The following is a 15418-nucleotide window of genomic DNA, read 5'->3' on the forward strand; positions in this document are numbered from 1 at the left end:
TCGCCCAGGCTGGAGTGCAGTGGCGTGATCTGAGTGCAAACTCCGCCTCTCGGGTTCAAGCGATTCTCCTGCCTCAGCCTCCGGAGTAGCTGGGATTATAGGCGCGCGCCACCACGCCCGGCTAATTTTTTGTATTTTTAATACAGACGGGGTTTCACCATGTTGGCCAGGCTGGTCTCCAAATCCTGGCCTCAGGTGATCCGCCCGCCTCGGCCTCCCAAGGTGCTGGGATTACAGGGGTGAGCCACAGCGCCAGGCCGAGAAATATTTTTTTTAAAGAGGAATTAAAGAACCTAATTGGTTTTGAGAGTTCTCCAAGAGCCAGTAAATGTTTTCCCCACAATATTCCATTCTACCCCATTACTGTAGAGTCGTTATAGAAGAAAACAAAATCACATAACGCAACTTGGGCCAAAAAACATTACACGTTCCAATTACGGAAATAACGAACTGAATCGTGTCACCCTTGAACTATGTAAAAGTTGAAAAGATGTTCAGTGTTAAATGTAGTAACAGTTCCATATTAAAAGATATTTACGTTCGAGTTTACAGTATTTAAAAATGCCTTTCTACACACTTTCCCGGGAAGTTAATGCCACTTCAGTTGAGCTATCTAGCGAGATGGTTAAGCATTTACTGTGTCTCTAACACCGACCAGGGGAAAAATCATCAATTCGTTTGCCCGAGTTTAAGAGAATTTTCACCCAACTTCTAATCTCCACAGCCAATCACTTCTTGGAACCGCACACCCGATGCCGACATCCCTCTCTTGTTGGCTCCCCTCGTTAGCGGGATTCAATAACTAAACGTCCATTTCTAGCATTGACTGAAGAGCTCAAGCTTGACACTCGACCTCAATCCTTAGCAGCACCGCCCACCATGCTCCCGGAAGCTGCGACACTACGCCCTGCGCTAGTCCCGGGACGTGGGGTTTTATATCCGGATTCTTAGCGCGGACTCAGAACCCAGCTCTTCCCTACGCGGTCGGCACATGCGCGGCAGCTCTTTTCCTTCTTCCTCCACTTCCCCTACCCTCCACCGTCCGGGAGCCGCCGCCACCGCCGCCGAGGAGTCAGGAAGTTCAAGATGGCCGCCGCGGAGACCCAGTCGCTACGGGAGCAGCCAGAGTAAGTAATCTCTGTGAGTGGGCCAGAGGCTGGAGCCCGGGGACTGCTGAGTGGGAGCTGCACGGGCTGGCGGGAAAGTTCGGGCCTAACGGCGAGAGTCAAACTTTGCTTTTTCCGGCGCGATTCGTTGTGGGGTGGGAGGCATGGGGAGCAGGCGGCCTTCGAGCTTCCTTCTCCCAGAGGCCGCGGCTGCTGGGGTGAAGGCGGCCGCGGCCTGCCGCGCGTCGTTGCCCCGGGAGGCGTAGGCGCGAGCGGCCTCTACAGGTCCGGTGCGCGTGGCGGCTGCCGCGGCAGTGAGGTCGCGCTTTCCTATTCCTCTCTTGGGGACCCATCTGAGCTCCCTGGCCGCAGCTCTTAGCGGCATCGGTGTTGGGGACACGAGGGTCAGTGGCAGCAGGCGGGCCAAGCCCGAAGTCTTTTCTTCCTCATGCGGTACCCCCAGTCGTCCTTTTACTGGTGTCAGTTTAGGACCTGAAAGCAGAGAGCGGAGGTGCTGGGGTCACACTCTCTGGCCATCCCAGAGCTAGTCTGTGGCTAGCGGGATACTTGATCTCGTCACCTTGTACTCTTTAGTCCAGCAGTCACCCAGTATTGTTTTGTTTTGTTTTGAGTGCCTACCGGCAGCTTTTTTACCAACTTGCAAACTTAAGGCAAAGTAAGATAGAGTCTTTGGTTTTGAGGCCTGGCATTTTTTTTTTTTTTTTTGGCCTGAGTTTATAACCCTTCTTTAGGAGGACGAGTGGAAGGAGTAGTGGGAATTGCTAGCTACTGCCAAACCACTTTGTGTCTATAATTAAGCTAATATTAAGAATCCATGCGGCCAAATGAAAAATGAAAAAAAAAATACGAGTGTATGCTGCAAAGGTTAACCATTGGTTAACTTAAAGCAGTATTTTGCTGTTCATGTCTATGTTAGGAAAACTCAAACAAGAACCTTAACAGAGAGAATGGATTTTACGGCAATGTTCCTATAGCGACCGTTTTTTTTTTTTTTTTTTGCATCTGCACTGTCTGATATGTTTCCAGCCATCTTAGAAAGAGGTATAGTCTCCCAGCAACTTGTGACTGAGCTATAGAAGAAATCTTTGCCACCAGACAACCTGACACTTAATTGCTGTGCATCCAGTTTTGGGCTCCTCAATCATCTGCATTACTCAGCTAGGCAGAGAAACGGAATTTTTAATTAAGGGCTTTTCAAAACTGCTGTATTATTTTTACAATTTGACTTAGCAGAGAACAAATGGATTCTGAAGTTTTAAATTAGCTTTAACCTCTTACTGTTTCTCACCAAGTTCATTGTGTGGCACAGTTACAGTGTTTATGCCAGTACCGTGCAGATCTCATGCTATGTGGTTACATTTTCTACTAATCTGAAAAGTTCTGTAATATTATGTCCATTTATTTGGTTTTAGGGATGTTTCAGATTCATTTCCAGGAGTGGGTCAGCCATAGTTTATTCACATACTGTATTCAAATAATATTAGACTTAATAATTTCAAAAATACATATTTAGGCCTCTGCTGTATGAGTAACAGAGATAATCTTTAACTTCCCTTCCCCACAGAGCACTTGGTGTAAATGTGATATTTGGTCTGTATATGTCTCACTTTCAGTAGTTTGAAAGTATTTAACAAAGAAGATAACCATTTGGTATGAAAGCAAACTATGCCTGGTGCTCATAGTGAGTCCCTGAATATAGTGTCTACAACAGTTCTTTAGAGAACACTGAGTAGTTTACAGTTATATAGAATCTATTCAAAACAGAAAATTTAGAAAGAATAAATATAAGAAGCAGCTTTTAAGCTCCCTGAAGGCTTTAATTCTTTTAACAACCCTAGGGAGGTAGATACTTTTATTTTCCTTATTTTAGAGATGATGAAACTGAAACACAGAGAAATTAAGTAGCTTGCTCAAGGTCACACTCAGTGGCACACCCATTTAAACTCAGGCAGTCTGGTTCTAAAGCCCTGCTGCTAACTATTGTACTGTCTGGCCTCCCACTATACAATGTGGCTTCTTTTTAAATTGCTTTTCAAGTAGGAAATTATTTTTGTTTTTTCCCACTGTCCCAGAAAGATACATTTTTTGATGTGACATGTCTAATTTATTGAGAACTAATTTCTCAAACCTGATTTGGCAAAGCGGAGACCAGAGGGAATGTTTTAAGACTAGTTGGTCTTTTGGACCCATTCTGATTTTTATAGCTACATTAATTATTTTTATTCATTTTATTTATTTATTTTTGAAACACGAGCTCTTGTCACCCAGACTGGAGTACAGTAACATTATCATGGCTCACTGTAGCCTCAGCCTCAAATGATCCTCCTACTCCAGCCTCCGGAGTAGCTGGGACCACAGGCATATGACACCACGCCCAGCTAATTTTTTTTTTTTTTTGAGACGGAGTCTCACTTTTTCTCCAGGCTAGATTGCAGTGGTGCGATCTTGGCTCACTGAAACCTTGGACTCCCTGGTTCAAGCAATTCTCCTGCCTCAGCCTCCCGAGTAGCTGGGATTACAGGCACGTACCACCACGCCCAGCTAATTTTTGTATTTTTAGTAGAGACGGGGTTTCACCTTGTTGGCCAGGATGGTCCCGATCTCCTGACCTCTTGATCCGCCCACCTCAGACTCCCAAAGTTCTGGGATTACAGGCGTGAGCTACCGTGCCGGGCCATGCCTAGCTAATTTTTAAATATTTTTGTAGAGGCAGAGTCTTCCCATGTTGCCCAGGCTGTTCTTGAACTACTGGGCTCAAGTGCTGCAGGTGCTAGGGAGTCTGAGGCAGGAGGATCATTTGAGCCTAGGAGTTTGAATCTAGCCCAGGCAACATAGTGAGACCCAGTTTCTTAAAAAATATATACATTTTAACTTGTCAGAGAAATAGGCTTAATTACTTTCCTGGTAAATAGCAGTGGCGTTCACTTTGCTCACCACTAAAAAAATTTTTAAAGAATTGTCTAGCTTAAAAACAGCTTTATTCATACACAAATTTAAATCAGTCAGTTCTCTGTGTCTCTGTATATTTTGAATGCCTACCAAATAAATTCACTAAGACTATTGTTTGGAAAAAAATGTGAAAGAAGAAGTTAAAATAACGCTGGTGGTTGGTGATTGGTGACTATTTTATTTTTTTGAGACCGAGTCTCTGTTGCCCAGGCTGGAGTGCAGTAGCGCAATCTTGGCTCACTGCAACCTCTGCGTCCCAGGTTCAAGTGATTCTCCTGTCTCTATCTCCCGAGTAGCTGGGATTACAGGCATGCACCACCATGCTGTGCTAATTTTTGTATTTTTAGTAGAGACGGGATTTCACCATATTGGCCAGGCTGGTCTCAAACTCCTGACCTCAGGTGATCCGCCAGTCTCAGCCTCCCAAAATGTTGGGATTACAGTCATAAGCCACTGCACCTGACCGTGACTATGTTATTTTAAAGGCGTTCCACGATTTTCATTCATTGTGCTGGATGCCTCAAGACTTGGGTTTTTTAAAAGGTAAAACTTAACAAAACAAATAAATACTGTTAAGCAACCCCATGTTGTCTGTACTTCTCATCCACCTTTGCTTCCAAATAATGTGATCTGAAGAATGTTATCCAATACTCAATAGGTTCTCAATAAATATTTTGTGATAAACCTGTTCTGACCAGGTTGGTATACACATCCACTTGGCTAAATGTGGGATATTAAATTGTAAAATGTTAATGTTAAAGCGTAAATGTATATAAATGAAATGTATATGGCCTGTATTTATTGTCAGTATAAACTATCCAAGAGGACCATTAGGTTTCTTAACAAGAAACCTTTTTCTTGAGCTTTAGAAGCAAGTCGTTGATGATAAAGCTAATTTAGCTGTTTTAGCACAAGCCTGTTGTATGTAATACATTATGCCATTGACTCAACGTTTCACGGTTTCCAGATTGACCTGGTCAGACTTTAGTTGTCATTTGTGACATTTGCATTGAGAGATGAGCTGAGACTGGTAAAGATCCATTGTATGCCTAGCCCCTGTATAAGAAAATGCTATAATTAAGGTTAACCTAATTGTACCGAGCTGGTAGCATTTTTAGCAGGAACCTACTCATTATTTCTTGAGATAATACTCATTAATTTACAATGGAAACTAGTCACTCATGAGAATGACCCTTCTACAGTGATACTGGTCATCGTGATGTATTTCTAATTCCCAGAAGCTCTAGGAGCTAGATTTTCTTTTGATAGAAGTTGATTCCTCAGTGGGTAAACTCTTAACAATTTTTAATGAAACTCCTAAGATTTTTGTAAATTGTTAGCATTAGAAAAGATAAGGTTCAAAAAACTGATTTTCCTTTGGGAGGGGTTGATGAAATGTAAGTAATTTTGAATATCACGCAGTCAGAAAATAGGTGTGTGCCTACTATGTGTGTGCACTGTGTGAGGCACTGGAGATAAAACTGAGCAAAGCAAAAATCTTAACTTTCAAGTTCTAAGAGTCTATATTTACACTATCTATTGATAGTGTAAATCAGCTTTAGACAACTTTTATATGCTTTTTGTTTGTTTGTTTTTGAGACAGAGTTTTGCTCTTTTTGCGCAGGCTGGAGTGCAATGGTGTGATCTCAGCTCACCACAACCTCCGCCTCCTGGGTTCAAGCAATTCTCCTGCCTCAGCCTCCCGAGTAGCTGGGATTACAGGCATGCGCCACCACGCCCGGCTAATTTTTTTGTATTTTTAGTAGAGATGGGGTTTCTCCATGTTGGTTAGGCTGGTCTTGAACTTCTGACCTCAGGTGATCCACCCGCCTCAGCCTCCCAAAGTGCTAGGATTACAGGTGTGAGCCACTGTGCCCAGCCTTTTTTTTTTTTTTTTTTGGAGACAGAGTCTTGTTCTGCCACCCAGGCTAGAGTGCAATGGCGCAATCTTGGGTCACTGCAGCCTTCGCCTCCCAGGTTCAAGCACTTCTCCTGCCTCAGCCTCCGGAGTAGCTGGGATTACAGGCATCCGCCATTATGCCCGGCTAGTTTTTTGTATTTTTGTAGAGACAGGGTTTCACCATGTTGGCCAGGCTGGTCTTGAACTCCTGACCTCAAGTGATCTGCCTGCTTGGGCCTCCCAAAGTGCTGGGTTTACAGGTGTGAGCCACCGTGCCCGGCCTTATGTTATTCTATGTATATAATTAACACAAACAATACTTACTGAGCACCTGCTATAGATTAGATAATCTAGGCCCTTAGAGATAGAGCAGTGAACTGAAATGAAAATTCTGCTCATATAGTGCTTACATTATGATAGGGAGAGACAAACAAGAATTACATTAGTGGTAACAATTGCTTTGGAGAAAAATGTTAAGCACAGGAGAATATGTGTGCAGTGGAGTGGTTTTGCATTTAAAATGGATTGATCAGGAAAACTTGTTTGAGAAAGTGACGTTTAAGCAAAGACAAGGTAGGCCAAGGTAGCCAGGAATGCATGTATCTGGGGAAAGCATTCCTGGCAGGAGAAACAGGTCCCACGTACCTGAGATGTGAGTATGCCTATTCAAGGAACATGGTGTGGCTGGAGCAGGGTGACCGTGGGAGAAGAGTGTTAGGTTTAGAGTGTGGGGGATGTTGGGGCTGTAAGTATAGGACCTTTTGCTCTGAATAAGGTAGAAAGCAATAAAGTTTCACAAAGAGTAGTGACATAATCTGACTTCTAAAGCATCTTAATCAAATGGAAGATCTTTTGATTGACTTGAAATAACAGCCTTCTCACTGGTTTGTTGTATGTGTGACCTTAGGCAAGTCCCTTGAAACTCAAAATTCTCAACTCAAATGGAGAGACATTTCTTGAACACTTAGTGTGACAGCCTTTTATACTATGAACTCATTTAATTTTCATAAGCCTATGATTTGTCAGTACTATTTCCCCATTTTTTACAGTTGAGGAAACCGAGGCACAGAAGAGCAACTTGCCTAAGGTCACAATAGCTTTGTCATGTTGGAGGCAGCATTTAAACCAGGTAGTTTGACTCCAGAATCTATGCTCTTTGATGCTGTTCCTAAAAATAACATTCTTATTAGCAGCCCTCTCAGCTCCACAGGATTTTTGTGAATAAATATATTTATCTAGCATCTATACAATAATAATAGCTTATTTGGTGGGGGGGTGGGGGTTGGTCCGTGCTAGGCACTGTCATAAGCATTTAACATCTGTTCACTGTGTAAACTTCATAACACCTTTTCAGGTAGGTACTATTATTTTCTCCATCATGTAGATGAAATGCCTGAGGATCACTTGCCAAGACCACACAACTAGTAAGTAATGGAACTGGAATTTGAACCCAGGCAGTCTGGCTCCAGAGACTGCTTAACCACTCAGCTGTCCTTTGTCTTGAGGACAGTCTTGAGTTAAAACTCAAAACTTTAGGTAATTCTGAATTTGAGCTTAGTGACTAGAATTTTGTACTTTGGGCACTTCGATTTTATATGCCTAAAGATCATTCTCAATCTTTAAAGACTCTCCTACCTTCATAACTTGAATTAGCCTAAATTTTTCTCAGACTTTTCCCCCTGTAAGTCAAGGTTCAGGAAAAAAAAGACCTTCTGGATTATGGGATGGGAGATTTCTGGGGACAAAGGATGAGAATATAGCCTATATAAAGAACAAAGTTGAAATGTCTTGGAATCTTTTTACTGAAATCTATGTGACTTCTTTCCCTTCCATAATAAAACAATGATGGTGTTTTTTTGTGTGTGTGTTTGAGATAGGGTCTTCCTTTGTTGCCCAGGCTGGAGTGCAGTGTGTGATCATGACTCACTGCAGCCTTTAACTCCTGGGCTCAAGTGATCCCCTCCTGGGTTCAAGTGATCCTACCTCAGCCTTTTGAGTAACTGGGACTACAAGCACATGCTGCCATACCCAGTTAATTTAAATTTTTTTGTAGAGATAGGATCTCACCATGGTCCCCAGGCTGGCCTTGAACTCCGGGGCTCAAGGAATCCTCCCACTTCAGCCTCCCAAAGTGTGGGCTTACAAGTGTGAACCACTGCACATGGCCTGGTGGTGTTTTTATAATACCAAGATACTGCACTTTTTCCAAGTCTTTGAGAAAAATTAATGATCCAGCGAACACTACTGTATTTGTCATGTGTCTTCTCATGCTCCATTAGAGAGAAGTCAACCCAAATTAAAACCTGACTTTCACCAGAGGACGTAGCTTCTTCTGCACATCTCTTAAATACCTTTTCCTGCCAGAAATGGAAGTTGGCAATGTGACATCCAAAAATCAAAGTTCTTTGAGTATGGTACCCTGTAGTGGCTATGTGTTTTTCACTCCCCCTCATTGTTGTCAACTAATTAGTAACTTCTCAGTCATACCGCCATTCTCTCTCCCCCACCCCTTCTCCCAGCAAGTTTATTCAAGACTGTGAGACCTGGCTAGACAACCTACTTTTGCAGTTCCTGGGCCTCTGTGACTCCAGTGAACCTTTAATTCTCTCTCAACTACCCACTCCTGGAATCATATATTATCTTGTTATCTCCTGGAATTGGTCTACTTGGAATCTTTTTTTTTTTTTTTTTTTAATGAGATGGAGAATTCTCTCTGTTGCCCAGGCTGGAGTGCAGTGGTGTGATCATAGGTCATTGCAGCTGCAAACTCCTGGGCTCAAGTGATCTTCCACCTCAGCCTCCTGAGTAGCTGGGACTACAGGTGTGCACCACCATGCCTGGCTCCACTTGGAATCTTTACCTCAGTGTCTTTCACAACACTGATTGACTTGAAGTTTGCTATATATAACTGCCTTTTGTCACCTTATTTCTCTATTTGAAATGCCCCTTTTGCCCTTTTTGTTAATTCCTTACTCATTCTCTAGGGCAGTGTTACTCAATTTTTTTTTTTTTTTTTTTTTAAGACAGGGTCTTGCTCTGTCACCCAGGCTGGAGTGCAGTGGCCCCATCATGGCTCATTGCAGCCTTGACCTCCCAGGCTCAAGTAATCCTCCCACCTCAGCCTCCTGAATAGCTAATTTTTTTTTTTTTTTTTTTTTGGTAAAGATGAGGTCTCACCTAGGTAATTTTTTTATTTTTAGTAAAGATGAGGTCTCACTGTGTTGCCCAGGCTTGTCTCAAACTCCTGGGTTCAAGTGATCCTCCTGCCTTGGCCTTCCATGGTGCTGGGATTACAGATGTGAGCCATTGTGCCTGGGCCAACCTTTATTTTTTTAATCCCTGTCCTTTCTCAGTAAACGTTTCTTCTTTCCTCCTAACGTCCCTGCTTAACAAATTGGTTTCTTTCTGTGATCTACAAAACACTGTCCCTGACCGTTCTCGAAATGAGTTTAGGTGATCCTTCAGTGTTCCCATAATGCCCCTATTTGTGTCTTCATCATTGCACTTCTCCAGTATTTTATGGTTATGTCATGTGACTTAGTTTTCCACCAGACATTAATTTCTTTGAAGGAGGCAGATACTGGTTTTGTAATCTGTTTTCTTTCTTTTTTTTTTTTTTTTTTTTTTTTTGGTTTTGAGACTGCGTCGCACTGTGTCACCCAGGCTGGAGTGCAATGGCGCAATCTCGGCTCACTGCAGCCTCCGCCTCCCAGGTTCAAGAGATTCTCCTGCCTCAGCCTCCCGAGTAACTGGGATTATAGGCATGTGCCACTACATCTGGCTAATTTTTGTATTTTTAGTAGAGAGGGGGTTTCCCCATGTTAGTCAGGCTGGTCTTGAACTCCTGACCTCAGGTGATCCGCCCACCTTGGCCTCCCAAAGTGCTGGGATTACAGACGTGAGCCACCGTGCCTGGCTTGTACATCTGTTTTCCTGCCACGTGGCTTAATGCTTACCCGTGGTTGGTGAGTTTTTTTTAAATGTTAAAGAGATTGTGAGTAGACGGATGAATTCTTAGGTTGGAAGGATAAACTTACTAAAAGTATAGGAATATATAATATGAAGACCTGACAAAATAATCCATAGCTTCCTCCGAAAATAGTATGATGGCCTGAATCTAGATAATTTAAGGCCACTTTTGGTCTGATATTCTAGGATGATGGTTTATTATAGAGTAACTTTTAAAGAGAAAGTTAAATAATGCTTTTGAACCGGTATCTAACCTGGGATTATTAAACACCAAGGGCTTGATAAAATAATTTAGAATCATAAACTTTTTAACTCAGCATAAGCCAAACATTTAAGCACAGAATCCCCCACTTTATTTATTTATTTCCATAGCATCTGTTAATGTGAATGTATTTTGGGAAACTGAGTTCTCATTTGAAATTCAGAGAGATTAAATCACTTGCTGAATGAATATTGGGCTGTACTATATTAAATTACTGATATTAGACTTGTTGACTTACAAAAGGCCCTTCCATGTGGTTCAGCCTAATGTCGTATGATTGCTTACTACAAGCCTAGGGTCCTAACTTCTGGTTTAGTTCACTTTGAAGATTTAACTTTTGAGGATGTGTTTATACTATCACCATCATCAGTATCAGCTACCAATGCACATTGATTGAGTGCTTATTTTGGGTATAGCTCAGTATTGGCTCTAGAGTTTTGTTTTGTTTTGCTTTGTTTTTAAGGTATAAGATGAAATCTGCTCAAAACAAGTGACTTGCTGGATTTACTGTAGAGACACCAAGTTTTATGAATTTCAAGTGGAGAAGGAGATTAGTCTTCCAGTGTATGTTAATAGTTAGTAGGTCTTATTAAAAAAGAAAACGGGCCCTTTGGTTGTTAATGTATGAGAAATGTTGGTTTAAAAATTAAGTTACTGAGTGGCTTCTTGTACTAAATCAATGTTAATGAGGTTTTGCTGTGCCTGGTTTGCTTTTCCCTTTTTCTCTAACCTGTAATTTTTAAGCTCACTCCATTGGGGATTTCCTCTAATACTTTTGGTGAGTTCAACCATTAGAAACACAATAAAGTTGTATCACTATCCAACTCAGTACTTGCCGTAGACCTTCTTTGAAATAAAATGTCTGAAGCTGTTCTGAAAAAATTTTAGTGACTGACTTCATGTATTACATTGAGATGTATTTTCTCATTACTGTTATTTTCTTATGGCTCTTTGAATACTTGATAAATGATATGATTTTAAAATGTGTTTGATATATTTATAGGATGGAAGATGCTAATTCTGAAAAGAGTATAAATGAAGAAAATGGAGAAGTATCAGAAGACCAGTCTCAAAATAAGCACAGTCGTCACAAAAAAAAGAAGCATAAACACAGAAGTAAACATAAGAAACATAAACATTCCTCAGAAGAAGAGAAGGATAAAAAACATAAACATAAGCATAAACATAAGAAACACAAAAGAAAAGAGGTTATTGATGCTTCTGATAAAGAGGGTATGTCTCCAGCAAAAAGAACTAAACTTGATGATTTAGCTTTGCTAGAAGACTTGGAAAAACAGAGAGCCTTGATTAAGGCCGAACTTGATAATGAGTTAATGGAAGGAAAGGTCCAGTCTGGTATGGGGCTCATTTTGCAAGGTTATGAGTCTGGCTCTGAAGAAGAGGGGGAGATTCATGAAAAGGCAAGAAATGGAAATAGGTCTAGTACTAGATCTTCAAGTACAAAGGGGAAACTTGAACTTGTGGACAATAAAATTACTACAAAAAAACGAAGTAAAAGCAGATCCAAAGAACGGACTAGACATAGGTCTGATAAAAAGAAAAGTAAGGGGGGTATTGAAATCGTTAAAGAGAAAACAACTAGGAGCAAGTCAAAGGAGAGGAAAAAATCTAAAAGCCCATCCAAAAGAAGTAAGTCTCAAGATCAAGCAAGGAAATCAAAATCCCCTACCCTTAGAAGGCGATCTCAAGAGAAAATTGGTAAGGCCAGATCTCCTACTGATGATAAGGTTAAAATTGAAGATAAAAGTAAATCAAAAGATAGGAAAAAATCCCCAATTATAAATGAAAGTAGAAGTCGCGATCGAGGTAAAAAATCCAGATCCCCAGTTGATTTAAGAGGTAAATCCAAAGACAGAAGGTCACGGTCCAAAGAGAGAAAATCAAAACGGTCTGAAACTGATAAAGAAAAGAAGCCAATTAAATCTCCCTCTAAAGATGCTTCATCTGGGAAAGAAAATAGGTCACCCAGCAGAAGACCTGGTCGTAGTCCTAAAAGAAGAAGTTTGTCTCCAAAACCACGTGATAAATCAAGAAGAAGCAGGTCTCCACTTTTGAATGATAGAAGATCTAAGCAGAGCAAATCCCCCTCGCGGACACTGTCTCCTGGGAGAAGAGCCAAGAGCCGATCCTTAGAAAGAAAACGACGAGAACCAGAGAGGAGACGACTTTCTTCTCCAAGGTAACTTGTGTACAAAATGTTAAAGCTTTTTGCCAGTGCATGAGATTTTAAACGGAAAACTAGAACTTGTGGACCATTAAAAATGAAGTAGTAAGTAAAAATAAAAATAAATGAAGTAGTAATGAGTTTCATAATTTTAAGTAACCCAATCCATTAACCATGTTAATATTTGCACTTTTGTCGATGAGTATTTTAAGTATAGGTGTTTAACAAATACTGAGCTTGATGATAGAATTGGGTTTTTTCACATTCTTGATTTAATACCTAGTTTGCTAAGGCACTCCTTTCAATCCATGTAATTTGGCTGATAAATCTTCACTGGGGGCGTCTAGAGAGAGGATTATTACTTCATGAACAGTGTAGGCTGAAACTCTTAACTTTGAAAAGGGGTAAAGGTAATCAGTTTAACAATTGTGTTCTGTTCATTCTCTTGTATTTGCATGAGTTTTAAATTTTAACTGTATAAATAGAAACCAATACCAATATTTTTTGGTCCCCAAAGTATAATTAAAATGGAAAAATTTGTATAAATACATATAATCTCATTGTTGAAAAGTAGTATCTCTTAAGCTTAAGAAGAATAGTATATGAAATTATTTTGTATTATTTGAATAATATATTGTCTTAGTTCTTATAAATCCTCATGTGATTATCTTAACTCATGAGGTGAAGGGGCTCTTATACCTAATTTATAAATGAAATAGAATCAGAGAATGCATATAATTTACGTAGGATCATAGAACGGAAGTATTTGCAGGGAGGAGTGTTTATACCACTTAAACTACTTTAGGAACAGATTTCTTGATGTCTTTTTTGTATTTAGTATTTAAGTATTATGAAATTGCCAGTTAGGTTTTGCTTATTAAAAGAGAATTGGCTTATACTATATAACGATGTTATTAATTCCTAGCCATTTACTGTGTTCATAATAATATTTTCTGTGAATGGGTATAAATGTAAACTCACCCTGAAAGTGAAGTCATCATATTTTCAGAGAAATTTCAAATTTTATTTCCAAGTGCTGTGTCTTAAGAGCATCTTGATTCTTTACCTCTGAGTGGCACTGTAATGAAATAGCCCCTTTTTCCTTTGGCTTCCTGGATTGAGGCAGTGATTAGTTTTACTGATTCTGTTATCTCAAGTGCTTCTTAATTATCTTGGTGGTCTTTCAGTTTGCTTTGTTTGAAGAGCAAATTCTGAGGAGTTTATTAAGGACTAGAGCTGAGTATTTGAAACAAAAATATTTTTTTAAATTACAGAAGTGGTGCATACTTACTTATTAAAGAGAAATCCAAATAAGCCTGTAAATTGGCTCTCTTTTCATTTCTCCACTACCACTCCTTAGAAATTTACGTTATCTTAGGTCTTTCCTTGTACAGACAATAACATGAATATAAGGGAATTTTTTTTTTTTAACAAAACTAGAGTGATGTTATTCATATTCACATGTGGCTTGCTTTTTTCAGGAAACATTTCTGCGACAAAACATATAGATTGTTTTTCATTCTGCCTGACAGCAACTGGTATTTCAGTGTAGATGTATTATAGTATCATTCTCCTATTGAAACTGATGAAAAATTTAGGTTGGTTCCAGTTTTTCACTATTATATGCGAAGATGTGCCTTGGTTATGTGTGAGGTTTCTTTATAGAATAGACTCATAGAAGTGGACTTGCAAAGTCTCAGGGTATGTACATTTACATTGTAGAAAGTTATTGCTAAATTTCCATCCAGGAAAGTTAGGTCAATTTCTACTTCTACTTCTATGACTATGTAAACTGCCCCTTTTCCTAAAACTGTATTAGGAAAGTTTAGGAAAACCTTTATTACCAGGATACCATATAGTATTTTGTCACTCTTAAAAACAAAACAAAAAACCCAAAAATTGTTTTAATCAAAATTTCTTAGGTGACTAGTGAGGGTGAACATTTTTATTTTCTTTATTTTTATTTATTTATTTATTTTATTTTATTTTATTTTTTGAGACGGAGTCTTGCTTTGTTGCCAGGCTGGAGTGCAGTGGCGCGGTCTCGGCTCACTGCAACCTCTGTCTCCTGTGTTCAAGCGATTCTCCTGCCTCAGCCTCCCAAGTAGCTGGGATTACAGTCACGCACCACCATGCCCAGCTAATTTTTGTATTTTTAGTAGAGATGGGGTTTCACCATGTTGGCCAGGCTGGTCTTGAACTCCTGACCTCGTGATCCGCCCACCTCGGCCTCCCAAAGTGTTGAGATTACAGGCCTGAGCCACCGTTTATTTTCATTGCATTTTAGCAGACAACACTCTTCTTTCTATACTAGTTTACTTTATCCCATCCATTTATATATACATATATATACACATATGTGTGTTGTTTTTGTTCTGTTTTGTTTTGTTTTTTTGAGATGGAGTCTCACTCTGTCGCCCAGGCTGGAGGGCAGTGGTGTGATCTTGGCTTACTGCAACCTCCGCCTCCTGGGTTCAAGCAATTCTCCTCCCTCAGCTTCCCCAAGTAGCTGGGACTACAGGTGCGCGCCACCACGCCCGGCTAATTTTTTTTTTTTTTTTGTAAGTAGAGATGAGGTTTCCCCACGTTGGCCAGGCTGGTCTCAAACTCTTGACCTCAGGTTATCTGCCTGCCTTGGCCTCCCAAAGTGTTGCGATTACAGGCGTGAGCCACCGCACCCAGCCCATTTATATTTTTTAACTGGTCTTTTGAGACTGTGCATGTATGTGAGCAGATTAAATAAAAGAGTTTCCTCAGATGGCCCTATCAAGAAGTAAGCACTACCAAGAAGTAAGCACTACAGATCTGAGTCAAAGTCTACCTTGCTCATTTTGGCTGGATCAGAGAAAGATTCTTGGGTTCTGTATACTGTGCTGAAACATGCAAGGCAGGTTGTGTTTTTATGTTTGTATTAAATGAGGAAGGCCAGTTGCAGTGGCTCACGCCTGTGATCCAGCACTTTGGGGAGGCTGAGATGGGTGGATCACCTGAGGTCAGGAATTCGAGACTAGCTTGACCGACATGGA

General features: G+C 40.5%; 1 protein-coding gene and 1 long non-coding RNA gene across 30 annotated transcripts in view; one reads left to right on the forward strand and one right to left on the reverse strand.

Moving 5' to 3' along the window:
• The window catches only part of LOC129397912 (uncharacterized), a 38458-nt gene extending 37554 nt beyond the window's left edge, over positions 1-904 (reverse strand). The window contains exon 1 of one of the 3 annotated variants that reach the window (XR_010112371.1): positions 854-904. This is a non-coding gene — a long non-coding RNA (uncharacterized LOC129397912). Of the gene's footprint in view, positions 1-655 lie in introns of all 3 variants that reach the window. The other 2 variants (XR_010112369.1, XR_010112370.1) reach the window with 2 other exon arrangements.
• Positions 905-995: 91 nt separating this feature from the next.
• The window catches only part of PRP4K (pre-mRNA processing factor kinase PRP4K), a 43303-nt gene continuing 28880 nt past the window's right edge, over positions 996-15418 (forward strand). For all 27 annotated transcript variants that reach the window (XR_010112348.1, XR_010112349.1, XR_010112356.1 and 24 more), the window contains exons 1-2: positions 996-1127; positions 11211-12407. Coding sequence is in view for 1 of the 27 variants with exons in the window: in XM_003806704.7 (XP_003806752.1) it covers positions 1087-1127; positions 11211-12407 (1238 nt within the window). In the remaining 26 variants the exon portion in view is untranslated. The remainder of the gene's footprint in view (positions 1128-11210; positions 12408-15418) is intronic.

This window comes from Pan paniscus, chromosome 5, assembly GCF_029289425.2.
Source record: "Pan paniscus chromosome 5, NHGRI_mPanPan1-v2.0_pri, whole genome shotgun sequence".
Lineage (NCBI taxonomy): Eukaryota > Metazoa > Chordata > Mammalia > Primates > Hominidae > Pan > Pan paniscus.